This window comes from Asparagus officinalis, chromosome 4 (assembly GCF_001876935.1).
Source record: "Asparagus officinalis chromosome 4, Aspof.V1, whole genome shotgun sequence".
Lineage (NCBI taxonomy): Eukaryota > Viridiplantae > Streptophyta > Magnoliopsida > Asparagales > Asparagaceae > Asparagus > Asparagus officinalis.
Window position 1 is genome coordinate 79,508,146 of NC_033797.1, and position 15,798 is coordinate 79,523,943.

Below are 15,798 nucleotides of genomic sequence, written 5' to 3' on the forward strand. Positions count from 1 at the left end.
CAATGGTCAACTCTTTGTGGTATTATTATGTCAAGTTGATGTTTAACATAGATTTAATCGAACAGAACCAAGAGTGTCTTCAAAAACCACCTAGACCTGAACCACATGGAGTTTAATTAAGAGGGAGTCTATTCTGCGAGAAGTTTTTTAGTGCGTTTGCATCTTACATGCACACGTGTGGTGTGCATGTTTATTTTCTTATGGGTTTCTTTTTTTGTGTTTGTGTGCATTTGTGTTTGTGAAAGAGGGGTGGGGAAGGGAGGAGAGAGAGACCAGATTTTCTAAAATATGACGGTCTCTTGAAAAGGTTCGCATTTCATACTGCTCCACACCAAATCTCTTCCCTTGTTCACGCCCTTCACTCGTAATTGATCTGATTCCAACCTGAAAGGAAGAAACTAACACAGTTATTGCCCTCTAAAGATAAATGACTAGAAGTTAAAGCATGCAAAATTTTAAGTCAATTTTAACTTACTAGATCATTCATGACAATCATCTATCACTAGCAATATAGCATAAAATTTTTTTAGAGGAATAAAATTGACAGTTGAGGATTCATAAATGGCAAAAGTCTGTAGAAGCTCATAAATGCAATCACAAACCAGAATGATTCATAAAACCATATACCACAGTGACAAGTTTAAAATGAGAAAATATTAAAGTCTAAAATGGAGAAAATAGTATATACTTAATAACTAACAAATAGTCATAGAACTATGTGCATAGAATTGGTAAGTGCTGCTTAGTCAATCAAGTCAACCCGACATTACAATGCCATTCTGATTTCTATTGCTAATATGAAAAACCTGGAGAATGAATCATACCAAGATCTTAATCATTTTGGTCACTTATAGCCAATTGAACATTAACACAGTTTCCAAGAAACTGGGATTCAAGAACTGGGCCCAAGAATTTGAAGCATATCTTGTGGGGACATTGATCAATATCTAATTCAAATCTATGTTATTTCTCAAGAAAAAAGGTGGAAATTTTACTTCAGGCCAAGTAGTGATACCACTCACAATGTTTCATGTCATGATGATTAGGAAAAAATAACTCATGAATCAAAATAATCCCTCTCACCCTAGCAATCTCTATGTAGTATGTTCTAATGGAAGAAAAAGCAAAGCTTACATTACAAAAGAGTAATAGATCATGTTTCAAAGAGGCAACTTAGATCATATCCACTTAGAGGCTGAGAGCCAAATCATACTTCATGATGCCTGTTAAGCGAAACTTGGATTTCACATTTGCGACTAGTAACCTACTAGCAGCTTCACACGTCCAATGCACTTGCAGAAGACAATCAGTAGCTATTGAAATAACAAAAATCAAGAAAATCGATTATAAAATTTTTCTTTCCAATTTTTATCCCATTCATATATAAAAATATTATGGAAATGTGCATGCATATACAGTAGAGATCAAAAACTTAATTGGTTATTTTATCTCTTGTTTGTTTTAATTGATTTGCGAATCTAAATTTGATGAAAACTTGTTTAATTTGAATAACGTTAAAAAGTGTTAGGTTCTAAATTAGAGAAATTAAATTTTGGGGATTTAATATCAAATTAAAAAGATATAGGTTCTATATAAAAAAATCCTTAAACTTGTATTTTCATTGTTCACCTCTAACTTTTAAAGCTTAACATAGTGAGACCATCCCTAAAATTCGTACCCTAAGTCCTAACCCGAAAATCACCATTTTCCCATTTAGATTAAGTGCTAACTTTAGCTTTCATTTTCCATTAGGATAAGAAAATTTCCTTTTTTTCTAAATAAGACCTCAATTATGTTGATCTCAAAACTCAACCTATTGACCTTCATGCAATAATTTGTAGAGACGAGGATTTACTTTACAATAAATGATCTTTGACATTATCCTAGACTCCTAACTATATGAGAAAAGATGATAGAGGAAAAGAACAAAAAAGAGTGTGATGGCACAGATAGACGAAAAGGACAAAAAAAGTTGAAGTAAAGCTTGAAGGACAAATTCACCGTAGCAAGGAAAAAGATCTTAATATAAAAAGATTTACTTCACAAAAAGTGCTCTTTTATGTTATCCCAATTATGTGGGAAAAAATGATAGAGGAAAAGAACAAAAAAGAGTGTGATGGTAAAGATAGAGGAAAAGGACAAAGAAAGTGTTGAACGGCTTGAAGGACAAATTCACTATAGCAAGGAGAAAGATCTTTTATATAATAATGCGAAGGTTCAAAGACAAAGATGGTGTTTTATCTCTATATTGTCTTGGAGATCGCACATGAAACTACTTGATACCATTGTATTTCCGCAGCACCAAACTTAAAGAGAAAGGTTGTATTTTTAGTGTTATTGAGCGCAAGCAGTTTTTACTATATATACACACATACACGATATTGACTCATCAAAATCATGATCGGCGTCATTCATCTTGTTTAAAATATCATCAAATGCATATGATAAAATTTTCACATAGTTTGGAGTCCTTTAGTTTGGAGTCCTCTAGAATAGACAACTAGTTTAATATGTAGATTTTTCAGATAGCTTAATAGACGTTCCTTTTGCACCTAGCTAAAATAATGATTAAATTTTTCAAAACAATATAATTTTTTTCTACATATAGATTATGATGAGTGCAAATTAGGATGAGCAGTGTTGATCATCGTATCGAGCAGCCTATTAGGCTAGATCACGATAAAAATCTCATCTCACCATCTCATTATCATACACATATGTGTGTGTGCTTTTTTTTTTGGTATACTTTTTGGTCAAGCTTTTAAGTTTGCTTTTTCATAACTTCATGTTTGGTAAAATACCAAGTTAGCTTATAAGCCTAAATTTATAAAGCTATACCCCAGCTTTTGAAAAACTAGCTTATAATTTCACATAAATAAGCTAGGTTTGACCAAGCAAATTATTATTCTATGTAAAAAAAAGTTTATATAATTTTTATCATAAAAACCAAAAGCTAACACAACTTAAAAGCTTCTGAACATAAGCCCCTCCAAACACCCCCATCGTATCACATCATCTTGGTATTAAGTATTAACAAAAGAGATATCGAATGCAAAAAAAAAATATACTTGTAAAAGACGTCTAGCATATCCTCCCTCCATAATCCGTGCAAATGAAGAAGCATGCGAGTATTTATTTCCCTCAAATGCATCATAGATGTCAGGATGGGCATCTAAATGAAGAATATCTACAGGTCCCCCAAGTTTCTCTGATACAGCTCTCACAACGGGGTAGGATATTGAATGGTCACCCCCCAAGACTAATGGACGAAGCGGAGCCTGTGATAAAATGTTCAATCATGTCAGTGTCATATAACATAAATATCATTGAAAAATAAGGAATGTATAACATGTAAATCATGCAGATGAATAAAGAAATGATTGATGAGGTACATTATGGTAAGGACAAAATGCTTTGAATATGTAATGCAGATGGCAGAAAGTAACTTAATGTCACATATCTGCCTTCTCTCTATAGAAACAATATGTATGAGTTTGTCTGATGGTTGAAAGACACATCCAATAAAACAAGGCAAAAAGGCTATAACTGCAACTTTTTTTGCCTAATGACCAAACTTGGATATAAAAAAGGTAATTTCGCAAATACGTTGACAAGAAAATAAAATAAGTGTAAATTAGACTGCAATGAAATTGTCAAGATAGAAAGTGCAATAAGATATTTTCCTTGTAGAACTCCTGCTAGATGGTCAAGTAGAAATGTAGAATATAAAACATATTAAAAAGTTTCAATAGAAGAGTACAAGGTCTTACTTCTTCCATCACTAGCTTGACAGATTCACTTATAATATTCATTAATCTATCATCATCGATACCACAATCCCGAATTTCTTGGACTGGAACATCACCAACATCAGTTAGGACACGAGGGTCATTTAGTTCTTTGCCTGTATGACAAAAAACAAATTTACAATTGCAGACACTAAAGTTCATATCTCACGAACTGTAAGAAACGAAGATTTAACTTAAAATGCTAGTAACACTTCTATAAATAAAAGCAAGGATCTCGAAAACATTGGCATTTGTATCATGCTGACTGCCCGTTAAACTTGGTGTAATGCGTTAAAATGTATAGATAATAATTAGATTTTGTATAGGGAATCAGATTCACCTCCCAGGCGTAATGCATTTCAAATAACAAAATCACTTGCAATATGCTAATGTCATAGTATGCATGGGAAGTTTCTTGTACCCTCTTCAGTAGAAGAATTCGTGCTACCACACCAGATGGCTTCCCTAATACGAGGAGGAGCAAAAGCAGGGCCCTGTAAGAAAGATGAATTATGCCCTAAGGGAACTCCCAGAAGTGATGCTGAAGCTTTAACGCCTCCAAGCGCCCTTAGTAGCTCTCCCTGGAAAGGAAAGCGGGCTTAATGAGAATGATTAGTTTATAAGCAGGAAGAAAATACGGTAGTAAAGCCAATAAGATAAATGTTATACGATTAGCTGAAGAGATACAGGCATTTAGAGACTTATGAGGCCCATTACGATGTATGTACTTCAGTGCAGTGTTAGCGGGGCGCAAGGCGCAATTCAGGGCGCAAAGGTCCCTTACGTGCACTATGCGCAAGGCGCACAACGAGGCGCGCGCCTCACTGAACTGAGGCATATAACTCAAACTAATATTTTTCAACATAAGACAAATATTTTCCAACATAAGACAAATATTTTCCAACATAAGACAAAGAAGCATATATGCAACATGTTTATAAATTATCGCATAAAAAAACTAAATAATATAATTTCACCTACTAAATCACGAAAGAGTCTTAATTAGCATGCATAACATAGAGAAGTTCATAAGTTTCCACAAATCACAATGCAAGATAATATTCAACATGAGCAAAAGTCTACGAAACAAAATAAGCAAGTAGCAAAATAACAGAATGTCTAGTCATCCTCATCATCATCGTCATTCAATTGAAGTGGAATTTCCTCATCCTCAGTTTCCTCCTCTTCTTCATTGAACTCTTCTTCATCCTCCAAGTCCGGCTCGCTCCTAGATGACAAAACAATACTACTTGAAGATCCTCGAACCCTAGCAGTAGACCTTAAAGTTGGTCCAAATTTTTCTTCAACTCTTGTTGCTACGCCTACAACACCCCATCTAAGGTCATCCTCCTCATCCATCAAGTCATTCTCCGCATTGTTGCCCTCTCCAAATTGACCTAACAACCACTCGTTGTTTTCATCTATGTCAATCAACTTGATTGAATCAACAATATCTCTGCAGTCAAATCTTTCCTTCAAAGCTTGCAATATACTAGATCCTGCAATCTATTGTGATCCAACCTATTCCTCTTCTTGGTGTGTATCTGCAACTCATATAAAGTCAAATAATCAAATTAGCACTCAAAACCTAAAAAGAAAAAGGTTTAATGGGAATATGTAGGTACCAGACCCGAAACCCGTTTATTTCAAAACAACCCAATTCACTGCACACCATCAGCTGCGCAGTGAGTCGGTGCGCCCGACGGGCACGCCAAGCGCACACGAGGCGCGCGCCCCGCGNGTATTAGATGGGCGGGTCTTTACCCACCCAAACTTACCCAGCTAACAAATAGAAATCTCCTCTCCCCTCTCTTTGCGATTCCTCTCTTCGAACCCCTAAAAATCTCGGCTTCCCTCTCTTTGTGATTCATCTCTCCGAGCTTCTACGGGATTTTCCTGACGGCGCCGCCGCAGATCGGCGACCGATGGGCTTTGACTAAGTCGACGACGAAGACAATCGACGGTTTTGAAAAACAAATTCGGAGCCAATCAAGAGGCGAAGTAGGTAAGTTTTGATTCTGCTTTTTGATCTAATTGTTTCTAAACGCGATTTAATGTTTGATAAGGAACGATTCCAGTGATTGATTGAGCGATTGTTAAGTTTAGGGTTAGTTTTGGTTGATTAGGGTTCGATATGAATTGGGAAAAGTCTCATTTTTTTACATGGTTTATTTTTATTGTCAGGAATTTCTTTAGTCATGAATTATTATCTAATGGGAGAGATCATCAATGTGTATGTCTGAGAAACAATGTCAATATTGTGTTTAAATCCATATTTATTACTTATTCTTTTTTAATGAGTTATCAATTATTCTTAAAAATGCTGAAACCAACATAAATATAAAAGCTAATTTTAGTGTTTTCTTTTTTACTACTTCATAGGCATCTACTCCATCTCCAAGAATTGCATATTGAATCATAATCCTATAAAAAAGAGTTTCTCATTTTCAAATAAGGGTTTGTGAAATCTTCCACCAATCTTAACTATATAGGTGTCTTTCTACTAGTTTTCTAGTGCTATCCAGTAATTATTTAAAGCATCATAACTAACACTCGTTATTTTCTACTTTGTGAAATATGCTGTAAAGATGAAGAATCTGCAAATAATGTTAGTACGGGTGGCGAGTTGATTCAATAACATAACATAGTCAACACGGTTCATAATATTAGTCCACTTAACAGATGACTGGTGGTAAAGGTACATCATCCATCATTTATCTATTTACAATGCACCTCGCTGCACATGGATACTGCACATGGATAGGCACCCATCATCATCAAACTTCATGCCCCATGCTCCAGAAACTCCTAATCAAGGCTAACACATTCACCCAATACGATATGCAATGCATGCTTATAAGTTATCATATGTAATGAAACATACATTTACACACACAGAATCATCAGTTGTTGAAGCCAGAATTTGGTGCTGGTATTTAAAGCATCACAACGCTCATTTTTGTTAGACTGATATTTCCCCTCAAATTTAGACTCATTCAATAGAAGACTAGCTAACAAAAACTAGTTAGGAGTGCAGTAATTAACTGAGACATATGTATATATTACTTGCTTGCATGGGCTGCTGAAGGTTGGGGACGGAGGAGTAAACGTTCTTGCTATTCGCGTTGATGAGGGTTGGTAAGTGAGTAAAATAGTCAAGGCATAGTAGTTGGAAGTGCATTGTGTTTTCTTCAGCTGAAGGTAACTTGCTAAAACTTGATTTGATTTGAAATTTGATGCAGGAAATTTTTCTTGGCTCGTAATGCTAACTGTTGATGGGAAGTTGTAGATTGCATTTGTAAGATTTCTGAGCTCCTTTTACCTTTTTATTTTTTTGCAAAGCTGTAATTTTCCTCCCTACATTAACAGCTCTTTAAAGTTTCATAAACTAATCCTACTAGTCTAAATATTTGCTTGCAATCTTATTTCATTTTTGGATGACAAACTATGTGAAAATTCTATAAAAAGATGAAAGATGATAAGTTTTGCTATAAGAAACTACATTCATTACCAAGGCATGACCTAGCGACATGATAATAAATTCTATTGCCATAGATAGCATAAAGAATAATTAATGCCTTTATACACATGAATGATGCAATTTTAAGTCTTTCGATTTATCTACATAGAGAAACGTCATATCTTCTCTATGAAGGATATTTTTTTAACAAATTCAAAAATCCATACATAAATATTTTTGTCCTGTGTAAACTGACATCTCCTGCTCTTAGTTTCACATGCTGTTGATTTCTGACACTGCCTTTTCTTCTGTGCTACTAACAAATGCTAAATCGATACACCGATGCTACATAAATTTTGGGTCAGCTTTTGTAAAGGAGATAATTGTCAAGCGCAAGAAAGACTGTTTACATCTCCAAAACTCAGAAAAAAAAATCTTACAATATGCATAATATAGCAACCCAATCTTATCTGATCTCCGTATAAAATGATGCTCACAATACGATCAATATTCAAAATTTTTTAATGCTTCCATTTGAGGACTAATTCATATTTATCTTTTAAATTGCGTATTATATTACCTAGCATATTTATTAGAAGTTGAAACTGTACTAGATAAGTTTGAATACTGACACGTCCTGCTCTATTCAATGGCTTATTACAGACAATTCGGAGGCCATGATTAAGACATTATGCTTTCTTTTTTCTGCGATATTCGAGACTTGGGGATCAAAACATGGAGATTGACCAGAATAGAAATACAAGTGAAGCAAAATGAAATATGAAGGTTCATGTTAGACAAGCAGAAACTGAAATCATAGGGAATGGGTTGAAGCTTTTGTTTGTAGCTTATGTATTGGTTCCTTTGTTCTTTTCTTCCAAAGTTTCAGCCTTCTTGGTCTTCTACATATAATGTCATATATGAAAGGACATATGTTTTCTATTCATAATAACAACAAAGTTTATATTAGGATAAGAAACTTGTAAAAATAGGCCAATTCTTCATTTATTTCTTGTATGTGTCTCAGTTTTAAAACCCCCGAAAAGTTTGCAGAAAACCCCCAAAATGTCTGCAGAAAACCCCCTAAAAGTTTGCAGAAAACCACTTGAAAGTTTACCAAAAACCCCCTTGCAAGTTTACAGAAAAACCACTTGAAAATTTGCAGAAAACTACCTAAAAGTTTGCCAAAAACCTCCTGTAAGTTTACAGAAAACCCCCTAAAAGTTTGCAGAAAACCCCTTGAAAGTTTGCAAGTAGATTCCTGAAACATATATATATATAAAAGCATCATAACTAAATGAGTTATTGGGTCCCCCATGAACCACTCATTTAGTAAATGGGTGGATGAGAAGTGACCCATTTAGCAAATGCTAAATGAGTTATAAATGGTCAAGTGGTCATAAATGTGCTCACCCATTTATGAACCAACCAAAACCACTACTCGGTCCTCAGCAGACCAACATAATTTAGTAAAGAGACTTCTTTAACAGAAGCCTAGCCTCTGCTTCACAAACCGATCACCGCTACTTTGTTGAAGAAATTATCTCCTTATTATCAACTCCATGCTGTCCTAACTCAAGGGAGGTGGTGATCTAGTATAACACACAAATAGAACCGCAAAAACCCTAAAAACACATAAAGATTTGAACTTTATCAAGCTAACAGAAATTAGATACACAAAAATTGAATCACCTTGAGCTTGGCCCTCTCGCGGATGAGAGTAAGCGACGCATCCATGACCCGGTTCTGCCCCTTCTCGAGGATGGTCGCCGGCATGTTAGCAGCAGCGCTAAGCGCGCTAAGCTGCCTCAGCGAGCGGATCCACTTCGTCCCCTGACTCATCGCTGGGAGAAACCAAATCAAAATCAATCAGATAGAATTTTAGAAAAAGAATTCGAGATTCTGATGAACACAACCGCCGTGATTCCTTTTTATGACTATTTTTTTTTTAGAGACCAACCAAAGAAAGTTGGGAACTTTAGGCAGTAGCTGCCGTCGCTGGTCAAGACAAAGTGACGCCGAACGCCTCGATGATGTGGGAGAGGGGAAGAGGAAGAGTGACGGGCGCTGATAACAGATCAGTAATTTGCTGCAACTTTCTTGGTTTTTTGTTGCGCGTGCGAACGCGTGCCGCCGCCCGCTCGTCTGTATTTTGGGTAGTGATACATCTTAGAAACCATCCAAAAGGGAAAGGTACGATCAGTTCATAACTTCACACATGACATGACTCTTCGCAAGAGACGCGTGAATGCAATTTTTCACCCCCTCCTCTCCCTCGTGTGTTATTATGTCTACTGAACTATTTCACTCTAAAGTCATAAAAATATATCATGTGTTAGAATATTATTACGTGCCCACCTATCCTATTAGGGGCTGTTTGTTTCACCAATTTGTAGAAAAAGATTAGTATTTGAGGTCTGACAGTGGCAAAATTGTAATTTTTGAATTCTTTGTGAATCCTATTCTAAAGTTTGGATTAGAAAAAATTTCGGGATTACAAATTCCATAAAGTAGCAACAGTATGGGTTTTTTATAGAAACCCAAATCGGAGCTTGAGCAGCGGATTTGGGCGAGATTTCTGACAGCGGGCTTCAATGTCGATTCTGATTCCTAAACCTCACGAATTCGAGCCCTAGATCTGGAATCGTTGTTCTGTTCCCGCCTCATCGCTCTCTTCTTCGCGCCTCTTCTCCCGCCCTTCGTCTTCTTCTACTTGGGGTCGGGGCTGTTACTCGAAACCCTAGATTCTCCCGAGGCATGGTTTCTTGGCCGATTTTGTGTGTAATCGGCTTCTCCCTATTTGATCCCGCCTCATTTTGCGTCGTGATTTATTAGATTTGTTTTCCATGAGCTTGTTGGTGGGTTTCTTGCCTTTGATTCTTGGTGATCCCTTCTCGAACTTGTTCTGGTTCGGGTGGGATTGTTGGCTACGGTGGGTTCTTTGACTTCCGTGGGTTTGTTGCTTGGACGTCGGTATTTTTTCCCCTCTGCAGCTAGGTATAAAATTTTGCACTCTTTTTTAGACTTTTTTCTTCATGCTTGATGTGATGAATGGTATCTGTAGAATGATAATTTTCTTGATAATTCGTTACATGTATAATTAGCAGAAAATAGGGTTATGTTTACTAAATTTCAGTTAATTGTGTGAAATAGAATGCATGATATTTGTGTGAATGAGTTGTTTTTAATATATGTGTTTACCAAAGAATGTGAATGCATGAAAAAGAATAGGGTTAAGTTCATTACATGAAAATCCACCTGGTAGTAGAATGTGTTGTTATTGATAATTGTGTGAGATGGAATGCAACATTAGTTAAAATAATTTTCATTTCAATTAGATTTCTTGCTTTTGAAGAAATAAATATTTGTATCAATTATCTAATTAATTTTGACAAGAAATAAGTAGACATCTTAAGCTGTAACTGTATGATAATTTTAAAACGGATGTAGATGGATATGGAAGATGAGGAAGAATTGAAGAGGATGTGTGCTAATACAGCTGTCTGCGCCGTGGTCACTTTGGTAACATGTATTTTGAGAATGCGTGCTAAGCGCAAGAGAATATCAACTTGTACGAAGCAAGAAAAGATCAGAAAAATATATCGTAGAGAGGCTCACTTTAGACGTGTACTGGAGGGCTATCAAGATGGCTGCCAATCTTATATTAGAATGAGACCGAGGGCCTTTTTTAAACTTGTTGAAGTAATGAAAGCAAACGGTTTATTAAAAGATACAAGACACGTTCAAGTTGAAGAACAGCTTGCTATGTTCCTAAGTATTATTGGGCACAAAACTAAAAATAGAATAATAAGAACTGAGTTCATAAGATCAGGGGAAACAATTAGCAGGTATTTCAATAAAGTCCTGCAAGTAATGAATGGATTACGTGATCGGTACATGAAGCAAGCCCCAAAAGAAGTTCCCCTGGCTGGGAGGGGCAGCAAATAATTATAGGGTATTACAAGACGCCCTGTCCAGACCACAGCCTTACGGGCTCCGAGTTTATGATGGTATTCATTCTCACTTGTGCACATTATGAATAATATATTAAATACTTGGCAATATTTGAGATTTTAAAATACTGTTTAATTAATGTAGGTAAATATTACCTATGTGACGCTGGATACACCATAATGTCAGGTTTCATATCCCCGTATCACGGTGTCCGATATCATTTAAAAGAGCACATCGGTAGGACACCAAAGAATAGGAAGGAGTTGTTCAATTTAAGACATTCATCTTTAAGATCAAAAATTGAATGCACATTTGGGATACTGAATAATCGGTTTAAAATTCTTGCGGCGAAGCCGAATTATCCATTTCCCACTCAAGTGGACATTGTACTAACGTGTACTGTGTTGCACAACTTTATTGCCTTGGAGGATCCGGATGATGATATTTTAAATGAAAATATTGAAATTTATGAAGATACTGGGAAAGAGACAAATGAAGACGATTCAAATGTGGTGGACTATACTCAAAGTAGGACATAAAGAGAGGATCGAGATGTTAGAAATGAATGGAAGGAGATGCGAGATCAAATTGCTTGGGAGATGTGGGTGGATTATTGTGTAAAGTACAATGGTGGTAACACAATGGAGAGCGATTTAACTTAGTGTGGTATTTGTTCTATGGCTATGTAATAACTTGGTGAATTTTAAAATACTGTTCGCATCGATATTGTTTATTGTTTCTTTGCTTGTACCAAACCATTACTACTTTTATCGGTTGCTCTTTTGTTATGTTGTTTGAGAAATATCGTCGTTTCGTATATTCCTTGATAAATGCATACATATCCCATATTGCTTTATATTTCTTTATTGTTAATATGGCTATGCTTACAAAATATATTAGGTATGGCTAACAATCCGGCAGATAAGCAAAGTGTGCCTTCTCATTCGAATGCAATGCCAAATCCTACATCAGGGATTAACATGAACTACATGCCTGTTCGACCACAGCCATTTACTTCACCTCCGCATACATTCTCACCATTCCCACCATACGATGGTAATTATGGTGGGATGACACAGCCGCCAATGTCATACATGAGCTTGTTAGGCAGTCCACAAGGTTTGCTGTTTCCCACAGCCAGTTCTCAAAGTAGTGGACCTAATCAATTTTCACCGAACACTGGTGATTCAAATGGAAAGGATATTCATGACGTTGATGGTGCGGAGCACACTTCGCCATTGAAAAGAGGGAAAAGATTAGCCCATAAAAAAAAGTTCTATGTGCCAGGTTGAACTCAAGAGGCGTGGCTAATAAGTTTTGGCTTCCAGAGCACGATGATGTACTTATTCCTTATCTTGCAGATTTAGCATTGGATGGCATGAAGCCAGACAAGAACTTCAAGGCTGAAGCTTATAAAATGGCTGCCATGAAAATCAACATGCAATTCAGGACTGATTTCACTCACCTTCATGTCATTAACCACTTGAAATGTTTGATGAACAAATTCAATGACATGAAGGCTTGCCTTGATATAAGTGGTGCTGGGTGGGATGAAACAAGTAAAATGATTACATTGGATGAGGAAACCTTGAAATCTTGGGCCCAGGTATAACAAATTCAGTATCTATATTGTCACCTTCAATTTAATACATTTGATTCACTACTTATAAGTATTGTTATTGCAGGACAAATCCAATTCTAAGTACAAAGCGTACATAAACAAACCCCTTCCTCACTTCAAAATTTTACAAGTTATCATGGATGATGATCAAGCCAAGGGTGATTTTGTTAGGCCCGTGTACGCTAACATTGGGTCTAGTAGGTCCATACCTATTCCCGATGATGATTGCGAGATTCTAGAGGAGAGTGAAACTAAACCACAGTCTGATGCTTGCAACCAACCACATTCTGGTGCTGTTAACCAACCACAACCCACTAGATATAAGACTAAGAGTAAAGACAACATGACCTCATCATCTAACAAAAAAACCAGAAAATCTAATCGTGAAGAGGAAATGCTATGTGCCTTTGTTGAGTCCATGTCTCAGTCAATGAGAAATCAACACGTTATTCACTAGACTGAGCAGTTGGCTGTAGTGTTGAAGGAACATAGGTCTGAATATTCTGAGGAGTTCCTCGATAGGGTTTTAGACCATTTATATGACAATGAACGTGAAGCTAGGAGGTTTTTCATAAAATCCAAGGAAGATCAGCAAAGGTACATCACAAAATTAGTTAACGATCAAGGTTGGCCGGATAACTAGTTTGTTGGGTTTCGATTATATTTTGATGGATATTGTTGTGTTAATTGCACAAGGTTGGCCGGATAACTAGTTTGTTGGGTTTCGATTATATTTTGATGGATATTGTTGTGTTAATTGCAAACTATTAATGTTGCAAGGATATTGTTGTGTTAATTGCAAACTATTAATGTTGCAATATATATTTTTATTATGAAGAACATCTATGCCGTTGTGTGATTGATGAATTAGTATATTTGCAATCTTTGTTGCAGGTAAGTATGGTCGTGGAATGATCAATGAGTTCTTTGAATTTTGCCTTTGCTTTTGATATCAGGTAAATGGGTTTGTTGCTTGGGTTTACTGATGTCGGTTTTTTACATTCTGTTGCTTGGGTTTATTGCTCCATAGGCACACGTGGTTGCTGTGGGTTTGTGTAATGGGAGCTTGTGCAGCTCCTGCTGCTGCTGGGGTTTGCTAACTACATTGGTTTGAGCTTGTGTAGCTCCTTGCTTTCTTGGGTTTGTGCCTGTTATTGGGAGCTTGTGCAGCTCCTGCTGCTGCTGGGGGTTGCCAACTGTTTTGTTTTGAGCTTGTGTAGCTCCTTGCTTTGTTTTGAGCTTGTGTAGCTCCTTGCTTTGTTGAGTTTGTGCCTGTTATTTGGAGCTTGTGCAGCTCCTGTTGCTGTTGAGGTTTGCCAACTGCTTTGTTTTGAGCTGGGGTTTGGTGCTGTTTTGTTTGAGCTTGTGTATCTTTCATGCTCTTTGGGGTTGTGCCTGTTATTTGGAGCTTGTGCAGCTCCTGCTGCTGCTGGGGTTTGTTGCTTGTTTACCCCCTATCTGCTGGGTTTGCTTCTATTTTGTTAAGAGCTTGTGTAGCTCCTTGCTGCTGGGTGTGTTGCTGTTTTGTTTTTCCTTGCCTGTGGGTTACTTGTTGTTTAGTTTTGAGCTTGTGCAGGTCCTTGCACTTGATATGTGGTAATGATGATGATCAGCGTTTACTGAGAATGCAATCTAACTTACATCATTTATTATATCCAGATGAGGCAAAAGGGGATGAGATTGCAGCCTACATTGAATTGACAATGTCTAGGCGAGGCAATTCATCCTTACAATGCAATCTGTAATAAACATGTAAGTTATAGGTGGGGCAATCAATTATGACAAGTTGATCTATTACTGAGCCATACAATATCAATTAGAATTTGTACCCAATTAAAACAACAGTTTTCATTACATCCTCAATAGTTTTTGCAAGTACGGGTACATGACATGAAGTTTGTAATAATTAAAATAACACAAAAAATTGCTAAGAAAATTGCAAAAATTTTCCAAGCTAGTAATTGATTTTCGACAAGTCTCAATTCTTTCTTCAGCTTCTTTGATTGCAAAATATATTTATCTACGTACCTATTTTCTTTGACATATTGGCTTCCTTGGTTGCTTGATGACTCTCCTCTTTCTTCAGCCCATTCGAAAAAATTGCATTCTTTATTTGAGAATTTTGCACACCCCTAATAATACCTACCCTTATTTTTACCATTCTTGCACACTTTCATCGGTGTTCGGAGATTGTAGTCGCAATAAACTTCATAATTCTGCCAGCACTCTTCTGATATCATTTTCATGTCGGAGCAGCAAATTGAAGACAATGAGAATTTTATAATTGCCAAAAAATAAGAATGCTTGGATTAATTTTGAGGCCTCAAGGTGAATTTATAGCCACTATGCCCCTGACTAGCCGTTGCTACAGTGTTTTGCCTAAGAATTTTGAAATCTGAATTTTGAGATCTGGAAATAGCCATTGCTATAGTGTTTTGAGCTTGATTGAAATCTGAGTTTTGTGGTTTCAATCCGTTGCTACAGTGATTTTTAAATGTCAAATGGGCTAGCCGTTGCTACAGTATTGATCCCAAAAAAGGGTCTTTTTGAACCAAACATGGTATTAGGAATTGGACCAATTCTATAAAAGTGAGATTCCTAATCCTTTGGGTGAAATAAACATTGAATGACAAAAAAATGGGATTCCATAAACCTAAAACTTGTCTATAAATTTTTTATGGATTAGGTTGGAATCCATAAATTAAATAGGATTCCTAATCCTATTCCTAGCCCTTGGTGAAACAAACAGCCCCTTAGAATATCACATATGTATTCCCTAATCCTAATTTTTATCTACGAATCAAATTAAAATTATCTATAATTAAAAAAGTTCTAATGATCAGAATATCTCATTTTAATTTTATTTTTACCTAAGAATCATCATCAAATTAATATCCAGTTGTCCATAAACAAAAAAAAAATCTTAGCAATCTAAGTCTTGGTATATAACAGAGTTTTTCGAGATTAGAGAATTA

General features: G+C 36.3%; 1 protein-coding gene across 3 annotated transcripts in view; it reads right to left on the minus strand.

Annotated features, from left to right (window-relative positions):
• LOC109837781 (arginase 1, mitochondrial) overlaps positions 1–9,491 on the minus strand; it is a 13,693-nt gene extending 4,202 nt beyond the window's left edge. Inside the window, exons 1-6 of one of the 3 annotated variants that reach the window (XM_020406135.1) lie at positions 9,214–9,491; positions 8,941–9,093; positions 4,210–4,369; positions 3,771–3,904; positions 3,069–3,278; positions 274–384 (exon numbers count right to left, since the gene is read on the minus strand). In XM_020406135.1, coding sequence (XP_020261724.1) covers positions 274–384; positions 3,069–3,278; positions 3,771–3,904; positions 4,210–4,369; positions 8,941–9,090 — 765 coding nt within the window. In that variant the 5' untranslated portion in view covers positions 9,091–9,093; positions 9,214–9,491. Of the gene's footprint in view, positions 1–273; positions 385–3,068; positions 3,279–3,770; positions 3,905–4,209; positions 4,370–8,940; positions 9,189–9,208 lie in introns of those variants that run through there. The other 2 variants (XM_020406133.1, XM_020406134.1) reach the window with 2 other exon arrangements.